Below are 23,640 nucleotides of genomic sequence, written 5' to 3'. Positions count from 1 at the left end.
GCTGACATTCTCCCGATGGGTGATACCGCCTCGTAGGAAGGTAGCTAGGTTTGCTCTCGAACTAGTTGCGTTAGAGTTTATCCAAGTGTCATTTTGCTATCTTGAAAATCACAGAAGTGATTATCGCCAGTGGAATAATATGGTATCGAAATAATCGTAATTATATCGTAATGGTATCGAAATAAATATCACCAGTGGAATATTGTTTGCCAAAATGTCCTCCAAACAATACACGGGTACTCGATGGATCAACTCTTAGAATACTATGATCGATAATATCATTGGGTAAATCGGTGCTTACAGCGAACGCCTATGAGCGTTTGATAGCTGTGTTCAACGCTCTTCACACCTGGGTCTTTTCGGACCCGGAGAGACTTTTGATGAATTATACATTTACTTCAGCTTTTCTCTAAAATTAAGAAGTGTACGATGAAATAATAGAATCTTCGAAATATTTGGTATGGGTCAATTTTGACCCAGGCGCGATCACCCAAAAAATACTGTCATTTTCGAGGATCGAGAGATTCGTCCGTGGAATTTTTACAGGTTTTCGAAATATTCGTTCGAACTGCTCAATTACATCGAATCGAACTTTTGATAGTTATCACTAATTCAAACATACCTGTCGTAAGGTAGGGTAGTACAGAATAATCTGGATCAACTTTCCTTAGAAATTAAGAAAAGTGGGACAAAGTAATGGAATCTTCGTTCGAAGTGTTTGTCACGGGTCTTTTTTGACCCATGCTTAGTCTCTCCGGAGGTCACTCAAAACCACTGCCATTTTCGAGGCTCGAGAAATTCGTCCGTGGAATTTTTGCACATCCAAGCTATTCAATTCCATCGAATCGAACTTTTGATAGTCATCACTAGTTCAAACGTACCTGTGGTAAGGTAGGATAGTACAGGACAATCTGGATCAACTTTCCTTAGAAATTAAGAAAAGTGCGACAAAGTAATAGAATCTTCGTTCGTCGTGTTCGACACGGGTCAATTTTGACCCGGACCTGGTCTTTCCCGCGATGGGCCAAAACCGCTGAAAAATTCGCCCGTGGAATATTTGCGCAATTTCGTAACATTCGTCCGGGCTACTCGAGCCCATCGAATCGGGCCGTATCGAACTTTCGATAGGCATCACTTTGATAACCGACTCGAACGTACCTGTCGCGCGGATCGCGGGCAGGATAGGCCGGGGCCAGTGCAGCCCAAGCTGAAAATGTGGCGCCAGTTCGCGCGGGTAAAAGTTTTTCATTCAACGGATTAGTTCCGTATCGGGGGAACGATCTGTCACGATCCTTGGCGGGAAAGGGAGAGAAGGGAGGGGAAAAAAATTCCGAGCCGCCGGTGCGCGGCGTGCGACGAATTAATTAGTTCGATCGTGGCGGGCAGCACGTCTTGAATGAGAGAGAACCTGGCGCGCTCCACGCGAGCCGGTTTCGGATTATTGCGCGCCGCTACACGCGCGGCGTACGTGCCTCACGTGAAATTACGTTCCCGGCTGAATTAGCGCGTTTCGTTTCTGTTTTCTTCTCGGTCCTCCGCGCGTTCTCGCAATTGGCTCATCGATTTACCTCGAATTCCACCGTGGCGCTGGTGACATTTTTTGGTAATTCGCGGGGAGTTCCGTTCGGGATCGCCTCGTGTATCGCTCGAGCGATTCTTAATCGACGAGATTCGACGACAATTTGCCCCGAGAAAAACTTACGACGTGTGTGTACCGGGTGAACGGAAAAATATTTCGTTCGCTAGTTTCGTGCGACGATGTCTCTCGACGAAGACTGTGATTCTTTTGTCGTTATTGGTCATATAGGGTTGATTGTTTTTTTTTTTTTTTTATTAAGTTTCTATATTCTTACATCGATGTTTCTTATTGAAGACTGTGATTTTTTTGTTGTTATTGGTTATATCATGTTGCTGGAACAAGTTTGATCATTTTCAGGGTTAAATATATAGGGTTGATTGTTTTTTTTTTTTTTATTAAGTTTCTATATTCTTGCATCGATGTTCCTTATTGAAGACTGTGATTTTTTTGTTGTTATTGGTTATATCATGTTGCTGGAACAAGTTTGATCATTTTCAGGGTTAAATATATAGGGTTGATTGTTTTTTTTTTTTATTAAGTTTCTATATTCTTGCATCGATGTTCCTTATTGAAGACTGATTTTTTTGTTGTAATTGGTTGCTGGAATATGTTTGAACATTTTCAGGGTTAAATATATAAGATTGATTGTTTTTCTTTTTTATTAAGTTTCTATATTCTTACATCAATATTCCTTATCGAAGACTGTGATTTTTTTGTTGTAATTAATTGCTGGTACTAGTCTGATCATTTTGAAAGTTGAAATTAATATATTTTGGGATTACGTTTCTATTTTCTAAAAAGAACCACAAACGATACGAACGAAACTGTATTGTACAGGGGTTTCGAAAATGTTCCTCGCTATATTTGAATATTCTAACCTTTTGATAAAAAATCATCGTACACTTGCCCATCTAATGCCGAGAGACAAAGTAAAAAAGAAAAAATTGCAGGAAATTTCTACTTATTACATTTCTTACTCTACAATATTAATATTTAAGTTTTTCAGGAGTGTACCGACTCCGAATAAAATTCGTTGCATTCGTATTATCTAGATTTATTAACCAAGGTTTAATCATTTACAGGATTTCCACTGTGTCGAGTATTTCGAAAATTCTATCATCTGTGCTTTGAACGAAACGTTTTTTTATTATATTTTCCTCAATATTATTCCACGTCCGGATAATTGTTCTTTTCAGCTCTTCTGTGCTTTGAAATTGACTATTGTTAGATAAAATTCGACGTACTAAAATTCCATATAAATTCTCAATAGGATTGAGATCCGGCGAATATGCAGTACCAATCTAAAAGTGGAATATTGTTTTCTGCAAACCGTTGACAGCTTTGTGCACTGACATAAACGGGTGCGTTGTTTTGCATAAATGTGGAATTTCCTTCAACAGTACCGCCGGACCAGAATGGTAATAAATTTTGTTATACAGTATCAATGTAATCACTGCTTTTCAGTTCATTCGAAACAAAAAGAATTGACGATTTGCCACGAATCGAGAAACAAGTCCAAATCATCGCAGATGTTGGAAATTTCGTTTCACGAATTTTTTGTTCCTTTTTTTTTTGAATCCTGTCGTTCGAAATAAATTTAAAATTAAATTTCTTTTCATCGTTAAATACGACCAGAAATAATCGCGATGAAAGTCAGTATGTAACGAGGAGCTACAGTTTTGATTATTATACAAAGAGAAATTCACCTTTCTCCGATCTCTAGCCTTGTTTTCTTTAACAAATGGCAATCTTGCCGCTTTATGAACTTTTGTCGGGTTCGGTACCTACATCGTTTTAGATCTCTAAATATTTGGACGGTTTCTAATGGTCCAATAAACAGTGTTTTTTGAAGTATTTACCTTTCGCTCTGCTTTAACTGTGTTAATTGATTTTAATGTATTTGAAATTGCCCGAATCAATTTCCAACGTGGCGATAGTTTCTCGGAACATCCTGTAAGTTTATTTTCACCGTGATTATACTAAACTTTTGAAAGAAAATCGGCGATGGTATTTTTTTCTCGGACAATTCTTCGAGGCATTTTTGCAACAAATTGCGAACAATCGAGAACGCTACCAATGACGTTGCACGAATGAAACGAAACGAAAGAAATTCACTTTAATGGTAGAAATTTATTTAAAATTCTGGAGATTTGTGTACTTGTGAAACACTCGAAAATCAGTGTTTTAAAGTGGAGATTAAAATACGTAGAAATTTACTACCATTTGTTTTTTTTTTTTCTTTTTTCTTTTTTCTTTTTTCTTTTTCATGTCATTATACATGCACGCAAGATGACAGTGTACAATGATTTTTCACTGGAAAATCAGACCAGTAAACTTTTTCAACCGTATTGTATACATGCCCCGCCAACCAACGAAATTAGTTCATAATTGGCAGCATTATTCTTGGTTCGTATTTCGTAATATATTGCAAGTAAATTGGAGAACATTGTTTACGATCATTTAAATACGAGGATAGAAAAATAAATCATCGAAAAGTACCGCTAAACCTTGATCAAGCTTCGCCTGTTGCTAACAATACGTCGTTTATTATTAGTCCTCCGCTCGTTTATTTATAAATATATCCGCGTTCTATCATTATTTAATACACGATCGATACCCGTTCACACGCTTTAAACTAAAATAAACCTGTTAATCATAGACGAACGTGTGTTAACCTTTTCTATAGTATACAAAAAAAGACCTTCGAATCGTTCAATGAATAACGTCACCGTTTATTATATCTATTGTCCAGAAATTTCTTACTCGATGTCAATCTAAACAATAAACAAACTTTCCTCCACCCATACGTGCAATAATAATATCTTTTCATTACGTCGCAGTTGTATACAATATCTACGATATCTAACCTAATAATTCCTCTAATATCAACCGTAAACAAAAATAATATATTACATATATTAATAAATTAAATATATATCATGCATTAATAATATCATATACATATTATTGAATAAGTCTTGTTCGATAAAACTTATCGTGCAACCTATTACTATACTATTCAATAAGTTTCATCGAACAACAAAATTCATCACTTTGTTCACCGTATAATATACACAATACATATATAATATTTCTAATATATAATATACCAATAACAAATATACCTTTACGATATTTACATAATATATTATTGAATAAGTCTTGTTCGACAAAACTTATCGAGCAACCTATTACTATACTATTCAATAAATTTCATCGAACGACAAAACTCATCACTTTGTACACCGTATAATATACACGATACATATATAATATTTTTAATATATAATATACCAATAACAAATATACCTATTACTATACTATTCAATAAGTTTCATCGAACGACAAAACTCATCACTTTGTTCACCGTATAATATACACAATACATACATAATATTTTTAATATATAATATACCAATAACAAATATACCTTTACGATGTTTACAAAAGTTATCAGCCTGAACTTGTTGCGTTTATCGAAACTAGAACAATATTGGGCGGCGCGAGTGCTCGGGAGCAAAAAAAAAAAAAAAAGAAGAGTCGTTTCTACGATCTTTCGCGATCCAGATGAATCAGAGCACGAATGGGGCGAGAAATTTGTCGAGCGCGTCCCTGGTGAACCGTGCACGACAGTAGGTTACCCTTGCAACCCTTGAGCCTCGACCCTTCCCTGGCAAATTCACCCCGCTACGTGTACACACATATACACGTAGACACACGTAGGGTAGTGACGTGTTGTCAGGTCCCACGGCGGCGATCCTCCGGAGACTGGAAAGGCCAAGTTCTTTCTGGCACGATCGATCTTTCCAATGACATTCAGCGTTCTCGCGTACCGTGTTCGTGGCTGCGCGAGCGATCTCGCTGATCCACGGTATCTCCGATCCGAATATTTCGGACGTTCGCTCAAAACTTGTTTGCCCAACTGTTCCACGAATGTTGTTTGGTTTGGGAAGATTCTAAGGTCCGTCTGTTTACAACGGAATTCGTTTGAGCGCCCCACCCCCACTTGGGTTAACGTTTCCGAGATTACGTTCTGAGGAACATCCTTACGTTCCAAGGATGATCCGTGTTGATCGTGACACGGTGATCGAGGATTTCAAAAATCGAATCTAATTCGAATCGATCATTCTTTGAGTATTAATTTTACTTTTTTTGATTGGAATGTAGACCGAGGAGAGAGAAAATAAATTTTTTCTTTTTCAATTGGTGATTTTTGAATATTATTTGGTAGAGAAAATCAAATTAATTTGTACGGATTGGTAATTTTGGTTGGATGGGTTATTTATTTGATTGTCTCGCGAGAATGCAGCTTTATGGTAATTTCCTTACTAGGTGAGTCCACCATTATGGCAGTTGAGAACCACTTGAATTATAATGAAGTTATGGAGACATAAAGCAGTTCATTCTTCATAAAAATGATTCTCCTTAACTTCTCCGCCATTTAAGCGGTACGCAACCGTTGTAACTTGATAAAAGACACTTGAATTTTGTGAGGAAACTAAAGCCACACTCTCGCGTGGTATTAATTATAAAAAGGATACACGTGATAATATTAAGGCAAGACAAAAATATTAAGAAATATTGAACCGATTTCGCAACTTGGAATCTTCGCCAACTTTCGTTACCTAGACTACATTCAAGTTAAGTAACTTTCAATCGCAGTAAATTGATAAAAAATACTCGAATCTTGCAAGAAGACTAAAGCCACACTTCCACGTGCCAGAAGTTATAAAAGTGATACACATTATAATAGTAAGACGATACAAGTATACTAAAAAATATTATTCAGAACCACTTTCACACTTTAAAATCTCCAACTTTCGTTATCTAGACTACATCCAAGTTAAGTAACTTTCAATCGCAGTAAATTGATAAAAAATACTCGAATCTTGCAAGAAGACTAAAGCCACACTTCCACGAGCCAGAAGTTATAAAAGTGATACACATTATAATAGTAAGACAATGCAAGAATATTACAAATATTTGCCAGAACCACTTTCACATCTTAGAATCTTCTCCAACTTTCATTGCCACATGCTAGTAATTATATAAGTGATACACACTTTAATAGTAAGACAATACAAAAATACTAAAAATATTGTCTAGAACCACTTTCACACCTTAGAATCTTCTCCAACTTTTGTTCTCAGGGTTACATCTAAGTTAAGTAACTCAATGGCAATAACTCGATAAAAGATACTCGAATCTTGCAAGAAGACTAAAGCCACACTTCCACGTGGCAGAAGTTACAAAAGTGATACACACTATAATAGTAAGACAATACAAGTATACTAAAAAATATCATCTAGAACCACTTTCACACCTTAGAATCTCCAACTTTTGTTATCTAGACTACATCCAAATTAAATAACTTTAAATCGCAGTAACTCGATAAAAAATACTCGAATCTTACCAGAAAACTAAAGCCACACTTCCACAAGCCAGAAATTACAAAAGTGATACACACTATAATAGTAAGACAATACAAGAATACTAAAAAATATTATCCAGAATCACTTTCACACCTTAGAATCTCCAACTTTCGTTACCTAGACAACATCCAAGTTAAGTAACTCTCAATGGCAATATTTAAAAAAAAAACACTCGAACCTTTCAAAGAAACTAAAGCCACACTCCCACCTACCATTAATTAAAAAAGTACCAGAAGCGAATAATCAGAAAAAAATTGAATATATTTTCTCTCTCCTCGGTCCACATTCTAATAAAAAAATTTTTAATTAATACTAAAAAACTGCTCGATTCGAACCAGATTCGGGTTTTGGAATCCTCGATCGAGTTTCGGGAAGAATTCGAATAAACGACTTACGAGTACATAACCGAAAGGTTCGATCGCGGGTGATCGAATGTATTCGATCGCGTCGCGGCGCGCGTCGGCGCGTGTCGCGTCTCGGCACGTGTAAGCATCGCAAGTGTTGTACGCGCGCGAACACAGGCCTAATAGAGCGGCGCCGATAATAAAATCGATAACGATTCCGGTGAACGGCGGCGACGTTGTCAGCGGACCGCAGCCAGTCAGTCGAACGCTAATATTTTGATGCCACCGATCGATTGTCCGCGTTACGAGCGCGCATTACAGAACCAATCCAATTTCCAAGAATTAACCTGTCGTTCAACGGGACTTGGGGCAACATCGTTTCGTTCGTTCCGATCGGTCGTGTACGACTCGATTTTGGGATTCGAACGTGGCATCGCGCTTCTTTTCACTCGTCTCTGTAGGTTAAGCCACACTCTCGCTTGCGTTTCACACGCGATTATAGCCTTTGTTCCGCTTAAGCAATGTCACGTGATCGTGAAATGAATCGCAAGTAAGAATTTTATAAAAGGTACTAGAAATACTTCATATCTTAAAAAAATTGTATAAATTGTGTAAACACTACAAATTTGTAAATACTATTATAGAGAAAAAAATTAATTAATATATATTACACGCTTTTACGTATATGGTAAAGGTAGATTTAGATTCTATTTGTTTCACATTGCGCGAAACTAGCTCTACCTTTCATTATTTCGTAATTGATTTTTATTTTTTATTCTGACCTTTCTGACTATGAATATACCGCTTTTATTCGTCTATAAAAGTAGGAGGTTCTTCTTTGCAAAATTTATGTACAAAAAGAAATTTGTTTCTTCTCGTTATATTGTGGAATAAATTGTTTCTTACGACTATATCGTACATTCACGAGTCTTCTACTATTAGCTTTATTCTTAATAATTTTAGATACACTCGATCTTATATTTGTAAATTTTCCGATCACGTGTCGTTTAAGCGAGAGAAGGACCCGATGGAGTATTTCCACGTCGCTGAGACTCGAGAACTGAAATTAGATCTCACACAAGTGTAATTGTGACTTTAGGTAGGCAAGAATCGATTTTCGTTCAGAAATTCATCGTTCCTCCGATTACCGTATGCGATCATACGCAACCTAAAGTTCCGTTGAAGTTGTAGACGTTCACGAGCAATAAGATGCGACAAGAAAGCATTCGTATAAAGACGAGGGTGATCGATATATCAGTGCAGCCAAGTCGATTCGTGACCCTCGAAACCGTTATCGCTGGCTGCAGTGCAACGGTCTCTCCTTTGTACAATCAACTCCCATATTCAATTAGAACTTCGCGACCGATACGCCGTGCACTTTGGATTAATATGCTGCGCGCAGATATATTTTCGCGCGCCCCGAAACCCGCACCCGCGAGTCGATCTTCCAGCGAGTACAACGACGACGGAATCTTCTTGGAGAATCTACCGATTGGCTCAACAAACAGCCCATCCTTGCTATTTTAAATAATAGGTAGAACCGTTGCTAACCAAATTTATGCTGAGATCGTAATGTGGTAGCAATAGAATTTTTTATCGTTGTGAATTCTGAGTGAAATGACCATTGCTGAAGCAATTTAAGTGGGGAACATACAATACAATAGCGATAGATTTTTTTATCGTTGTGAATTCTAAGTGAAATGACCATTGCTGAACTAATTTAAGTGGAGAATATACAATATAATAGCAATAGCTTTCTTGTTGTGAATTCCAAATGAAATGATCAGTTTCTAAACAAATTTATGTGGGGATCATAATGTAGTAGCAATAGAATTTTTGATCGTTGCAAATTCTAAGTGAAATGACCATTGCTGAACCAATTTAAGTGGGGAACATACAATACAATAGCGATAGATTTTTTTATCGTTGTGAATTCTGAGTGAAATGGCCATTGCTGAAGCAATTTAAGTGGGGACATACAATACAATAGCAATAGCTTTCTTGTTGTGAATTCCAAATGAAATGATCAGTTTCTAAACAAATTTATGCGGGGATCATAATGTAGTAGCAATAGATTTTGTTATCGTTGTGAATTCTAAGTGAAATGACCATTGCTGAATAAATTTAGATGGAGAACACACAATACAATAGCAATACCTTTCTTGTTGTGAATTCCAAATGAAATGATCAGTTGCTAACCAAATTTATGCGGGGATCATAATGTAATAACAATAGAATTTTTTATCGTTGTGAATTCTGAGTGAAATGACCATTGCTGAACAAATTTAATTGGAGAACAGTCAATACAATAGCAATAGTTTTTTTGTTGTGAATTTTAAGTGAAAAGACCAGTTGCTAAGTAAATTTCTATAAGGAACAATGTAGTAGGAATAGATTTTTTATCGTTGTGAATTCTAAGTGAAAAGACCAGTTGCTAAGTAAATTTCTATGAGAAACAAACAATGTAGTAGCAATAGATTGCTTATTGTGAATTCCAAGTGAAAAGACCAGTTGCTGACCAAATTTAAATGGAGAACATTCAATACAATAGCAACAGCTATCTTGTTATGAATTCCAAATGAAATGATATAAGTGGCTAAGTAAATTTCAATAAGAAACAAACAATACAGGAGCAATAGCTACTTTATTGCTTTGAATCCCGAGTGAAATGATCAGTTGCTAATCAAATTTATATGTGGAACACACAATAAAGGAGTAATACCTTTTTTATTGTTATCGTGAATTCGAAGTGAAACGACCAGTCACTAATCAGATTTATGTGAAAATCGCACAAGTATAAAATCAATAATTTTTTCTCCGTTAATTCACAAACACCAGAAAATAATTATTCCCTGTTAAATGTTTTCTAATACATTCTAAACAAAACGACCAATTTGTTCTCCTTAAAATCGAATATTCTCAATTCTCAGACTAAATATATCAAGATACAGTATTTCCTTTTCGAGACGCGATTCGTTCAAAAATAACTACATTTCACGAGTTCGAATTTTTGAAACATTCGATTTTCACTCCTCGCGTTCGATGCGCGCGTGCAAAAAAAAATTTTAATTTCGCAGCTCATCGTGCATTCCATTCGTAGTAACGAAATTCGTTTCGATCGGGCACGTGGTACTGTCGCAAAAAAAAAAAATTCATAAACATACCCTTCGGGTATAACCCCTTGAACACTTTGCTTTCCTTCGGACTCGTCGAAGGAAAAAGGTAGATAATTGCCGGCTGAGGTTCACTCTGTGTCTTTTCTCGCGCGTCTGCCAACTCAATAAGGACAATTACGTGTACCCGGCAATTTACTACCGCAGTTAGGTGCGTTATTACTTCTTTCCACGTTGCGTAATTTGCGTACGGTTCCTCGGCCAGATGCGAGATCGGAGAACGCGTCGAACATGATGGCGACGCGCAGGTATCTCCTATCGCCTCGTCGAGGATCGTATCATGCAAATTGCACCACCGAACACGCTGGATAAACTTTGAGAAGCTTCTCGAGAAACACGGAAACAACACGTTTTGTCTCTTCCGCTTCGAGACGAATTCGCGTCCGTGGATGCCAAATACACCGTACGTTTCCTTTCGCGGAATTTTTATATTCTTTTTTGTATTCTTCGCCGGCTGTGTTAATCGGTGGAACTTTTCGCTTCAAAAGTCGATACTTTGATGAATTTCTACCGTGTAGGAAATTATCGGAGATAAAATCATTTTTATATTTCTACTTCTAGAGTAATCATAATGTTATTGGATTGGAAACCCTTCCTTTATGTCAGTTTGTACAATTTTTACATATCAAAAGGAATTGCAAATACTTGTGTGTAGAAGTTGTACCATATCTGGAGATTTGTGAATTATTAAGGAAAATAATTTCGGTTATTTTAAATACAATTTAATAAGTTTTGCTGCTTCGAGTCTCCTAAAATATAAAAAAATTTCTTTAATCTTTATAAATTTGATACTATTCATATGTGGGGAATATTCTTATGTTTATATAAATTTTGAATTAGAAAAAACATTGGAAAATGCTTCGATGCAAAAATTGTACCGTTTTTAAAAATTTTTAAATTTAAGAAGAAAATAATTTCTGTTATTTCAAAAACAATTCGATAAGTTTCGTTGCTTCGTGTCGCGTAAAATATACAAAATTTCCTTAACAATTTAAAATTTTACACTATGTCTGTGTGAGAAATATTTTTCGTATAACTTTTAAATTACAAAAGACATTTGGAAATGCTTCCATGTAAAAATTGTACCACTTCTAAAAATCTCTAAAATTATCGAACAAAATAATTTCTCTTCTTTTAAAAACAATTCGATAAGTTTCACTACGTCGTGTCGCGTAAAATATACAAAATTTCCTTAACAATTTTAAATTTTACACTACGTCTATGTGAGAAATATTTTTCGTATAACTTTTACATTACCAAAGAAATTTGGAAATGCTTCCATGTAAAAATTGTACCATTTCTGGAAATCTCTAAATTATCGAAGAAAATAATTTCTCTTCTTTCATAAAACGTAAAATATAAAGAGTTTCATCAACGATATAAAATTGGAAACTATTTATTAAAATTTGACACATTTATTCGATTCGAATCGCGATCTGGGATACAGATCGATTCCATATCGAAATTAATTTCTCGGATTACCTTTCTTCTGGAAGTAATTGTACTTTCCTCGAGAGACTCTCGCCGCGGACAACGCGTTTCGAGATTTCAGTCGTGCCTCTCGTTCGAGCGATCGCTGCCCTAACAGGTGTTCAACACGCGTGCAGATGCAAACAACCGAAAGACATGCACGAACTTATTAAACTTGATTTACGCTGGTAGCTGGATCACGATACCGCGTCACGATCCCAGATTGTTGCATTGTTATTGAATAACAAAAGTTCACGTTTCGGAACAACGGTGAACATTTAATACACGATTTTTACACCGACGGTCCAGTCACGGTTTGGTGGCGATCGGTGGTGCTCGTTTTATAGCTCGTGTATTAAAATAGACTCTTTAAACGACTGATGAGGTAACTGTGGCTCTACCATGACTGAAAACGATAGTTTAAAAAAAAAAAAGAAGCAACGCGATAAATTGTAACTACTCGAAGTAACAGAACCGAATCGATGCACGTTGCTAACGAAATTTTGACGCGTATAATATTTTGAGACGAATATTAACTCTTCTCCTGGTACGAATAAAATTCTCAATTGTATAAGCTTCGCAATATTAATCTCTAATTATCGTAAATACCGTGTGTAATAACTACAGTATTTATTAGAACATTGCCCCGTATTTTCTGAATCCATTTCAACAACTTATGCACAAATACACCCAATCCCTATATATATATACATATATTCTAATAAACCTACTGTACTTGTTAAACACGTAAATGAAATTCACCGATCCACGACCGAACGAAATTGTCGCCCTGAAAAATGATTTTTCATCCACGACGGAGTCAACGTGTTAAGAGTCGATTCGCCAAAGTAGCGAAGGGTTCGAGCGTATCGCGTTTCGTTCGCGTGAGATCTTGCACGATGCGTCAACTTTTATCACGTGTCCAATTATTGGAACATCGAACGTGTATGTACCACGATACCGTGGATAATTTCACGATCGATTCTTCCGTTGACTCGATTCGTCGAACGATTCGGTGTTGTTTCGTACACGAGATGCGAGTTTCGATCGTTTTGCACGGAACGATGCTGGAAAATAGACAATTCGCGGTCGTAGTCGGTGAAAGTCGTAAGTTTCGCGTCTGGTCTCGCGGATCTGTGCCACGCTCGTGTTTCGTCGTGAATTGCACCGCTCCGGGGCAGCTTACGAAAGCCCATGGTGCATGCCGAGCCCCGGGTCTACATGCATGCGACACGCGCGACCCACACCAGAGAACACACTGTACACAGCACACCTAACATGACCGATCGGTCTGATCTGACAGATCGTTGCCTGTCCCCAGGAGGCATACTCCGTACTTTGGCCAGCCGGACTACAGGCTCTACGAGTTGAACAAGAGGTTACAGCAGCGCACCGAGGTGAGTACATTCTTCATTCCTCTGATTTCTTGCCTCTCTGTTGCCAAATTGTCACGCTTGTTGAATTAAGATGATGGAACGTAGCGCTTCGCGCCAACTTCGAATCGAACTGCCCCTCTCTACATTTTTTTTTTTTTTGGCGTTTGGAATCGTTCTCGCGATTAATCTCTTTGACACGAAACTATCAAATGTTAAAGTTTCCTCATCTTCTTTCTGCAATCGGTATTTTGTAGTTTGTCTATTTCATATGGAATAAAAAATGATGAGTGAATAGAACATTTGTATTGTATAGTAATTTTTGGGTCAATTGTGCGATGAAAAATCTTGTAGCTAATTTCAAAAACTAATTTCTAATGTTTTCGCGCCAACTTCGAATCGAACTGCCCCTCTTTACGTTTTTTTTTTTTTTGGCGTTTGGAATCGTTCTCGCGATTAATCTTTTTGACACGAAACTATCAAATGTTAAAGTTTCGTCATCTTCTTTCTGCAATCGGTATTTTGTAGTTTGTCTATTCAATATGGAATAAAAAATATAAGTTCAATGGTAAGCAAATGGAATGGAGCATTTGTATTGTATAGTAATTTTTGGGTCAGTCGCGAGATGGGAAATCTCGTAGCCAATTTCAAATGTCAATTTCTAATGTTTTCGCGATTAATCTTTTTGCCACGAAACTATCAACTACTAAAGTTTCGTCACCCTCCTTTTGCAATCGATACTTTGTAATTTGTCTATTCGATATGGAATAAAAAATACTGGTTCAATGATGAGTGAAGAATAGAGCATTTGTATTGTATAATAATTTTTGGGTCAGTCGCGAGATGGAAAATCTCGTAGCCAATTTCAAATGCAAATTTCTAATGTTTTCGCGCCAACTTCAAATCGAACTGCCCCTCTTTACGTTTTTTTTTTTTTTGGCGTTTGGAATCGTTCTCGCGATTAATCTTTTTGACACGAAACTATCAAATGTTAAAGTTTCGTCATCTTCTTTCTGCAATCGGTACTTTGTTGTTTGTCTATTCGATATGGAATAAAAAATACTGGTACAATTATGAGTGAATAGAACATTTGTATTGTATAGTCGTTTTTGGGTCAATTGTGTGATGAAAAATCTCGTAGCCAATTTCCAATGCCAATCTCTAATGTTTTTGCGCCAATTTTTAACTTCAGTGGCATCGAGTAATACATTGAAGTCTCTCGTCAGTATTCTTTTAATAAGTAATGATTCTTTTGATAAATGAACAGTTTCGCGCTCAATTTTTTACTGTAAGACTATCTATCAAACATTAGCGTTCCGTCGTTCGTGTTGCATAGTATTTTCAAGTATGCACAATTGCACAATAAACAATCTCGTATCGTATCTAACCTCTAACGTTTTATTCCTACTCCATCGAGAAACATATTAAAGTTTCGTCATTTTTCTTTCAATTGGTATTTCATAGCTTATTTATGAAATAAAAAATCGTGTACCCCTACAATGGTAGATGAATAGTTTCGCGCCAATTTCAAATCAAACCTTGACAATTTTCGCGCCAATTTCAAATCAAACCTTGAAAATTTTCGCGCCAATTTTAAATTCGAGCGTTACCGAACATTTCGTACTAAATTTATTCGTTGTGAAATAACAAGGATCACGTTTTGTTAAATTTACTATACGTGCTGTCTCGTGATAAATCGATATCGGTGGTGTAAGATTATTTACCGAACGAACGCTAAGATTCAGTATCGAGTTGATACCGCAATGGATTCCACGCGTGGAATTCAGCTTGTGAAAAGATGGAGGAAGTTCATCGGTAGACAGTAGAATTTGATTTCATTAGTAGACAAGCATGCTTCTTTGTCAACGCATTGACTGGCACATCATTCATTTACGAACGACGCCTGAATTTTAATTCCCGCAGTCATGTTACTCGTACGGGAACGTCGTGTGAATTTTAATCCGCAGAAATTCTCAATCGCCAAGTGCGAAAAACGCTGGATCCGATACGTTGGTTCTGTCGCTAGCCACGAAAGCCATTTCTGTCTCTGTCGAGTCTAGCGCGATCCTCGGGTCTTTCTTAACCCGTCATTTCCTCGTAATAAATTCTTTTTCGATCATCGAAACTGTTATAATAAATGTACCGAATGCTCCTATATCTCCTCGAGTTTAGCGCGTTCCTCGGGTCTTTCCTGACCCGTTGTTTCCTCGTAATAAATTCTTTTCCTATCATCGAAACTGTTATAATAAATATATCAAATACTCCTATGTCTGTTCGATCCTAGCGCGTTTCTTGGGTCTTTCTTGACCCGTCGTTTCTTCTTAATAAATTCTTTTTCTATCATCGAAACTGTTATAATGAATACACCAGATACTCTTATATCTCTTCAATCCTAACGCGTTCCTCGGGTCTTTCCTGACCCAAAAGAAAGAAGACTTCGTCTTCCTGTAATAAATTCTTCTTTTATCATCGAAGCTACTACAACATATATATACCAAATGATCCTATATCTCTTCTATCCTAACGTGTGTCCTCGGGTCTTTTTCGACCCATCGTTTCCTCGTAATATATTGTTTCTCTATCATCGAAGCTGTTACAATAGATGTATTAAATTTTTCTGTATTACCTAGCGCGTTACTCGGGTCTTTCTTGACCCGTCGTCTTCTCGCAATCAATTTTCTATTATCAAAGTTATTATATTATCAAACAATAGATACACCAAACGTTTCTGTATCGTTTCTATTCTAACGCCTTTCTCGGGTCTTTCTTGACCCGTCATCTTCTTGCAATTACAATAAATATACTCGTATATATCAAGTGTTCTTTATATTTTCTTGGTTCTCACGCTGTATCTGTACCGATTGAAAAAAACACACGTGTAATGTATTACTATTCGGGACATTATCGATCCAGAGACTTCGACAGTATAGTCGAACGGAAGGACGCTCTAATATTAAATCCAGCAGAACGGAAGTCATGGTGCCTCGAGACGTCGTTCGATTCCATGCATTATAAAATTATCTGGCCCATATACCGCGGTCAGATAAACTCGCTGTCCTTTCAGTGATTTCTGATAACGCCGAGATAAGATATAATCCTCGGAACAGATTATCATTCGCGCACATGTCCCGTTCCCGGACTATCGAGTTTTCCGTCGATTTCAGACGCCCGGGATTAATAGATTCTTTCCGTGGGGAGAAGCTCGATTGCCATGCGACTTTCGAGCGATCGCTTACAGAACATCGATGGCGGGACGCTTCGTCTCTTTTATGGATAGTCCGGGGAAAAAATTTCATCGTCGATTAAGGCGCTCTCCCATTCCAAAACGCGAGTAAAAAAGCATTCCTTTGAATTTCTGTGAATTTTAACTCGAGCGGTATCGACGATAGCTTTTTCCAAACTTTCATATATTTATTTATGTATGTAATTTCAAGAAAATGGACATTCTTTTTGTAATGATTATATAAAAAAATAAGTAAAAGAAATTGGAGTTTCTTTATTCAAAAATACGAAAAAAAAGTTCTTTCGAATTTCTGTGAATTTTAATTGGAGCATCGACGACAGCTCTTTCCAAACTTTGATATATTTATTTATGTATATGTGTGTAATTTCAAGAAAATGGATATTTTTTCTATAATGATTGCATAAAATAATAAGTAAAAGAAATTGGAGTTTCGTTATTCAAAAATACGAAAAAAACATTCTTTCGAATTTCTGTGAATTTTAATTCGAGCAGTATCGACGATAACTTTTTCCAAACTTTAATATATTCATTTATGTATACGTGTGTAATTTCAAGAAAAGGGATATTTTTTCTATAAAGATTACATAAAAAAATAAGTAGAAGAAATTGGAGTTTCTTTATTCCAAAGTGTGAGAAAAAAACATTTCTTTGAATTTCTGTGAATTTTAACTCGAGCGGTATCGACGATAGCTTTTTCCAAACTTTCATATATTTATTTATGTATGTAATTTCAAGAAAATGGACATTCTTTTTGTAATGATTATATAAAAAAATAAGTAAAAGAAATTGGAGTTTCTTTATTCAAAAATACGAAAAAAAAGTTCTTTCGAATTTCTGTGAATTTTAATTGGAGCAGTATCGACGATAGCTTTTTCCAAACTTTGATACATTCATTTATATGTATATGTATGTAATTTCAAGAAAAGGGATATTTTTTCTATAAAGATTACATAAAAAAATAAGTAGAACAAAATTGGAGTTTCTTTATTCCAAAGTGTGAGAAAAAAACATTTCTTTGAATTTCTGTAAATTTTAACTCGAGCAATATCGACGATAGCTTCTTCCAAACTTTGATATATTTATTTATATATATGTGTGTAATTTCAAGAAAATGGATATTTTTTCTATAAAGATTACATAAAAAAATAAGTAAAAGAAATTGGAGTTTCTTTATTCAAAAATACGACAAAAAAATTCCTTCGAATTTCTGTGAATTTTAATTGGAGCAGTATCCACGATAACTTTTTCCAAACTTTGATATATTTATTTATGTATATATATGTAATTTCAAGAAAATGGAAATTTTTTTTATAAAGATATAAAAGAATAAATAGAAGAAATTAGAGTTTCTTTATTTGCTCTTCGATATTCGATGATAAATTTCAAGGTAATCCGAATTTTTTAATAATCTCGTAGAAACGAAATGCACGAAGCAGGTATTCTTAAGCTCGAATTTAATTCAACAATACTGAATTGTAGCTTACAGAGAATAATCGATTCGTTCCATACGAATCTAACCTTAATTATGCAAGTATTAAATAAAATCTTTAAATATCATAGTGTATTATATATTTAAGAATATTTTTTACATTTCGTCGGTTGTAAAAGAATCAAAATCAAAATCATTCCCTCGGTGTTTCATAATACATTCATATTACACTCTTTACTTATTAACTTATTACTACCTGAATAATAACGAGACAGCTATACGTTTCCTGCATTTTGCTCTAACAATTAAAAAGTTCTCATCGTTTCGACAAATTTTCATACGTTGAAAAATGAAAAAAAAAAAAAAAAAAAAACATCCCTAAATTTGCTAAACCAAATTCTTCGAATAGTTACGACTTTGTGATTCGAATTCTCGTCTGGACATTCCCCAAATTTTTAACGCCTTGCATTGTTTCTTTTTTTTTTTTTTTTTTCTTTCTTTTTTGTTGTCTCGTTTAACGTTGAAACTTCCTCGAATCGATTAACAGGGGTCGTAGAATCGATCGTGGCGCATTTGTCGCGCTAAGAGCCACGCGCGAATTTCTTCTTTTTTCTCGCATCGAATCTCGAGGAGTTCGTTTTTCTTCACCCAACAGTGATCAATGCGCCATTAGGACAAGGCAGCGCGAAAAAAAGAGGAGGAAAGGAGGCCGGGGTTAATGTGTCTTAATGAGCCTCTGATACCTAAGCACCGCGTTCATTAATCTCCGAAGACCAGACGGACAACCGGTCTTCACTTTCGAGATCTCGATAATATCGACTGGCCGTGCCGGTTTACATTTGTCACGTGACAATGATCAGCATAAAAACTTGACTACAATTAACCCTTCGCTTAGATACGATTTTTCTTTCTTCTCCCTTTTTGGGCAGAACAAAACGATGATCGATCAGACTCCGTATCGATAATAAATTTCATTAAGGGAAGACACTCGTCAAACTAATGAGGGTTCGCTGAATCGCTCAGAGAATTCCTCGAGCCCTTCTTGTCCACATATATTATTTACATTTCTTAATTTTCCGTTTAAATACTTTTTATCTCGAATTATACCGACGACCCAAACTTCTTGCCGATACGTTTACCATTTAAACTATATTTGTCGACGGTACGGTTCCTTTCTTCATTTTTATTTTTCGACACGTATGGCAGAAAACAAACGAGGATCTTGTAACTCCTTTTTAAACCTTGACAAAATATATTGTATAATTTACGCGAGGTACGTCGGTTGAGTCTCGTAGTCGTTTTATTTTTCCAATCTATCATTCGTAAAAGTTTGCAAAACGTTCTGAATGATACTTGAAGAGAATCGAATTTAACGCAAAAAATTAAAGAAACTCTTCCTTTGTCTTCTCTAATAAAGAAACAATAATAAATAGAATCTCATTCGTACTTCAGTGGGTGATCAAATCATTACAAACTAGAAAAAATACGTATTTTATATTTTATAGTATATAATAGTGAAATACATATACGCTTTCTTTTGTTCTTTCCATATAGATACAAACCTCAACTCTAGTTTCACGTGTTCGCAATAGTCATTTATTTATTATTTATTTAGTATCACACCCCTGTAAGATAATACATATTTCTTTGAGTAAAAATATCCTTTTAAATGCATTTTCAATTTCATTCTTGCCCAAACATCGAACAAACATTTCTTCCAAAAAGTTCCTAATAATAATAATAACAATTTGTTCGTAAGAATGATTTCTTTTCGTCGAAAAACTATACCGGCCCTGTTAATTCACCGAAGTTAATTACACAAAGAAAGAAACGAGATTTCGCTATAAATTCTCGGAAGGAAGCTAATGAATATCCGTTGAATGTCTGGCGACACGGTAGGGTCGCGTGGCAGCGATGCACTGACCTGCATTTCCGAATGCAACGAGTTCGCGAGCCGAGTGCACGCGTTCGAACGCATCGACGCGAAGTCGAGCCGCTAACGAGCCGTGGAAATAGACGGCGGCCGTCGAAATTTCGCACGCCCGCCACCCTGACGAACCAACGGCGGCTCGTTTTGGCTTCGTTTCCATCTTCCTTTGTCTCTGGCTACCAGTCGCTTTCTCCCCCGGTTTCTCTTATTATTTCCTTCGGTCTCGATCGTTTCTTGTCCCATTCGAATTCCCCGCGGATCCTTTCTTCGTCGCAGGAAGGACCATTGTCGAACGTTCGCTCGACTGATTCGCAAATAATCATCGCGGTGGGCTCACCGTAATATCAATTTTCCGACGTCTCCGATTGTTATTAAAAATTGAACGCCCTACCGGCCATTTTACCCAACTTCTCGACCAATTTGTTTCGTTCATTGTCAAAAACAATGGTGTGTTATTCATTTGAAACAGTATACCACGATTTGTAGACGATATTGGGTAGAGTTTTATTATGCGTTATATTGTGTTTTATTACGTAAGTGTTTTATTTCTATGTGACTTTTTACTACAAATTCAATATTGTAGTATTAATGTATTAGTATTGTTGTTATAGATCTCTTGTTAAGAAAGTTATCGTTGTACGATAAAAGAACATCTGACTCTATTAATAAAAAGAAATATATATTTATTTATTTACTTCTTTCGACGTTTTCGATTGTTATTAAAAAGTGATATTCTACCGAGCATTTTCTCCAACTACTGGACCAATTTGTTTCTTTCATTATCAAAAACAATGGTGTATTATTTATTTGAAACAGTATATCACGATTTATATACAATATTGGATAGAGTTTTATTATGCATTATATTGTGTTTTATTTCTATGTGACTTTCTACTACAAATTTAGTATTATAGTATTAATGTATTAATATTGTTATTACAGAATTCTTATTAAAAAAAAATTATCGTACAATAAAGAAGCATCTAACTCCATTAATAAAATATATATATTTATTTATTTTATTAATAAAGTAAAATACTCCCTTATCGTACGATAATAATTATTTTACCAAAATTCTATAATAATAACATTATGCAATAACAGTGAATTAAAAATCACATCCTAATAGCAATAACAGAAAATAATAACGTTCATAATAATGGAACAGATCTCTGTGGTAAAATCTTATCGATACAACATACAAAAGTGTCATTAAATTGCTAAAGGTCAACATGCTCGTAGAATTTATTCGTATTATTTATTATGCGATTTATGTTATCGAACATGCCGTATAATGGCCCGTGGAACTCTCGTCGAAAGAAAGAATTGTGCGTTGATATTATCCCAGCTATAGTTAAGTTAAAAAATGCGAAAAGCTCGAGAAAAGAATTTATCGAACCATTGATTATCCCCTGTTTAAACACAAAATCGAATTCGATACTACGACTCTCCGAAGATATAAAATTTAGTAACGATAAGACACACGAGTAATCATGGTCATCAATTGGCATAGAAATTTCTATACGTCGAGCAGCCAGACGTAAAAATTCATGGTGTATCCTCTCTGTCGTATTAATTCGATATCGGTGATGTGAAAACCAAACGAGGCAACGATATTCCAATTTCGAGCAAACAGGAGTGCCATATTTGTTAAAATACTTGGCTGCTCCGTTGATAAAATCTAGCGTTTTAAAAGCAGCGTTTGTAATCTCAGCGATGTGTCTTACGAATGGGAAGTTAGGAGAAAAAATTACTCCTAAATCACGAACGTAATCTACCGATAGTAAGCTAGAGTCATTAAGGGTGTAACGATATAATAAAGTATTTTTCTTATGAGAAAATCGGATAATGCAACGCTTAGATACGTTCAACGATAGTTTTGTTACTACGTCGCGCCTCGAATTTATTCAGATCGTTTCGAATATATTGCGAATTATCGGGAAAAACAAAAGTGTGCGTGGTAACACGAGATGGTCGATAATTAGTAGAAAAAGTCGGTAACGAAATTGAGCGTGTCGATCGTTTGTAAAGAATAAAAAAAATAAGAATAGTTACAGGTGAGAATCTTGTGTAAGACTGGATTTAACGCGATTAGTATTAAAGTACCAAGTGTTAAATTTGATAATTTGTGTTCTATCTGGTATAAAGCTGTTAAGCCACGCCAGGATACTCCCAGTAAATCGATAAGCACGCAACTTTGACAAAAGAGTTGAATGGCGCACCGAATCAAACGCTTTCCTAGAATCTGTGTAAATCGTATCCACTCGATAACCTTTCTCGATAGCAAATGATAAATAATGCTGGAATAGAGGTATATCGGTCGTTGAGAATCGAGACGAATAAAGTGACATTGTTGGGCGATAATTACATTTTTGTAGATAAATTATAATTCGCGATACGAAAGATTTTAACCGCGACGCTCCGAATTGATTTCTTTCGTCGAATTAATTTTCATATCGTCGCATTCCTAATATCTAGCGCGAGAGATTAATACCGATAAAATTTTAAAGATACATCTCCATATTTTAAATCGATATTATCTATTGTTTGGTAAGAACGAGGTGTCGGAGAAAATGCTTGTAAAAATGTTACTTTTCGATCGTGTTTTTACACCGAATTGATTTCTATATCGTATATTCCTAATATCTATCGCGAAAGATTAAAACCGTAATGATAAAATTGTTAAGACGTGACTCGGTATTTCGATAAATATTGTATATTGTTTACTATCGAGGGAACATCGAACAAACATACTTAAGAAAAATTTTACTTTTTAATCACGTTTTTTTCACACCGAACTTTAATACGTTGTAATATCTAGCGCGGTCTTTAATGATGACAAAGTAGCAAAGATATGTTTCTGAGATGGTGGAAGGGACAAGTAGATCTTTAATGTCGACGAAGTTACAAAGATATGTCTTTAAAAAAAGTAGAAGAGACAAGTAGATCTTTAATGTCGACAAAGTTGCAAAGATATGTTTCTGAAGAAGTAGAAGAAGCAAGTAGATCTTTAATATCGACAAAGTTACAAAGATATGTCTTTATAGACGGGGCAAGTAGATCTTTAATAGTGACAGAGTTGCAAAGATATGTCTCTGAAGAAGTAGACGAAGCAAGTAGATCTTTAATATCGACAGAATTGCAAAGATATGTCTCTGAAGAAGTAGAAGAAGCAAGTAGATCTTTAATATCGACAGACTTACAAAGATATGTCTTTGTAGAAGAAGCAAGTAGATCTTTAATATCGACAAAGTTACAAAGATATGTCTTTGTAGAAGAAACAAGTATATCTTTAATAACGACAGAGTTGCAAAGATATCTGTCTGGAAAGGTAAAAAGGGCAAGTAGATCTTTAATAACAACAAACTTGCAAAGATATATCTCTGAAGAAGTAGAAGAAGAAAGTAGATCTTTAATATCGACAGAATTGCAAAGATATGTCTCTGAAGAAGTAGAAGAAGCAAGTAGATCTTTAATATCGACAGACTTACAAAGATGTGTCTCTGGAAAAGTAAACCGGGCAAGTAGATCTGGCAAGTAGAAGACACAGAATCGTGATCATATTTTTTGGCACAATACTAGAAACGTTGTTACCAATTTTGAGCGTTCCGGGCACAGATGGAGAAAAGAGATAAAATCCATACGCAAGCAAACAGTATCGCTTCG

At 35.7% G+C, this 23,640-nt stretch overlaps 1 protein-coding gene across 4 annotated transcripts in view; it reads left to right on the top strand.

Annotated features, from left to right (window-relative positions):
• Positions 1 to 23,640, top strand: part of LOC143153604 (uncharacterized) — a 133,551-nt gene that overhangs the window by 73,103 nt on the left and 36,808 nt on the right. For 3 of the 4 annotated variants that reach the window (XR_012993881.1, XM_076325017.1, XM_076325008.1), the window contains exon 2: positions 13,302 to 13,395. Coding sequence is in view for 3 of the 4 variants with exons in the window: in XM_076325017.1 (XP_076181132.1) it covers positions 13,302 to 13,395 (94 nt within the window). In the remaining variant the exon portion in view is untranslated. The remainder of the gene's footprint in view (positions 1 to 13,301; positions 13,396 to 23,640) is intronic. The other variant, XM_076325021.1, reaches the window with a different exon arrangement.

This window comes from Ptiloglossa arizonensis, chromosome 1 (assembly GCF_051014685.1).
Source record: "Ptiloglossa arizonensis isolate GNS036 chromosome 1, iyPtiAriz1_principal, whole genome shotgun sequence".
NCBI lineage: Eukaryota > Metazoa > Arthropoda > Insecta > Hymenoptera > Colletidae > Ptiloglossa > Ptiloglossa arizonensis.
Note: the sequence above shows the minus strand (reverse complement) of the source record. Positions and strands in the feature narration are given on the sequence as shown.